The sequence below is a fragment of the Orycteropus afer genome, unplaced genomic scaffold (assembly GCF_000298275.1).
Source record: "Orycteropus afer afer isolate SDZICR_OR568_19922 unplaced genomic scaffold, OryAfe1.0 scaffold00821, whole genome shotgun sequence".
In the NCBI taxonomy this organism is placed as follows: domain Eukaryota; kingdom Metazoa; phylum Chordata; class Mammalia; order Tubulidentata; family Orycteropodidae; genus Orycteropus; species Orycteropus afer.
The window spans coordinates 518155-518759 of record NW_006922408.1 but is presented as its reverse complement, the minus strand read 5'-3'; the positions used below and the strand labels follow the sequence as shown (position 1 = coordinate 518759).

Sequence of the window (605 nt, the reverse complement as noted above, 5' to 3'; positions counted from 1 at the left end):
CCTGGTTTAACTGAGAATCTCATCACGGACTTTTCCCGTGGCCGTAGAAGGCAGATGGAGCTTGGGAAGCCCTTGAGCCGGAGACGGCTTACACCCCCATCAGGGGCGATGGTCAGCCTTGCATGAGTGATGACATCTTGGAGCTCCAAAGTTAGACTGTCAAACAGGTGATTCTCGTTTGGGCATAGCTGAAAGAAAGGCAGATACAGAGGTCCTTTGTTAGAGCATCATGTTCATGACCCAAATGGACTTACTTACACAATGCCTATAAATAAGCCTACACACACAATGACCCATCAGAGTGGGTTTAAGTTAAAGAGTTCTAAAAATAAAAGCTGTTAATTAAGTTGGTTTACCATAATGATCTTCTAGTAGGAAAAGGATGCCCAAATAATTCAGAATACTCAGATTCCTGTGATATTTGTAGTTTTTAATAATTAATTTATTGAACAAACTGATAAGAAAAAGAAGAGGGTATCTTGATACCTCCCAGAGGTATCATTAAGTTGGAGAGAACTTACCTTCCGGACCTGCAAATGATCACTCCCCTCTTATTTATTCAAAGAAGACATTTCTGTAACAATTTACAGCATGCTTCATGTATG

At 40.5% G+C, this 605-nt stretch overlaps 1 protein-coding gene across 1 annotated transcript in view; it reads right to left on the bottom strand.

The window, feature by feature from the left end:
• Positions 1 to 605, bottom strand: part of ALLC (allantoicase) — a 38363-nt gene that overhangs the window by 1847 nt on the left and 35911 nt on the right. Inside the window, exon 11 of the mRNA XM_007957894.1 lies at positions 12 to 188. Coding sequence (XP_007956085.1) covers positions 12 to 188 — 177 coding nt within the window. The remainder of the gene's footprint in view (positions 1 to 11; positions 189 to 605) is intronic.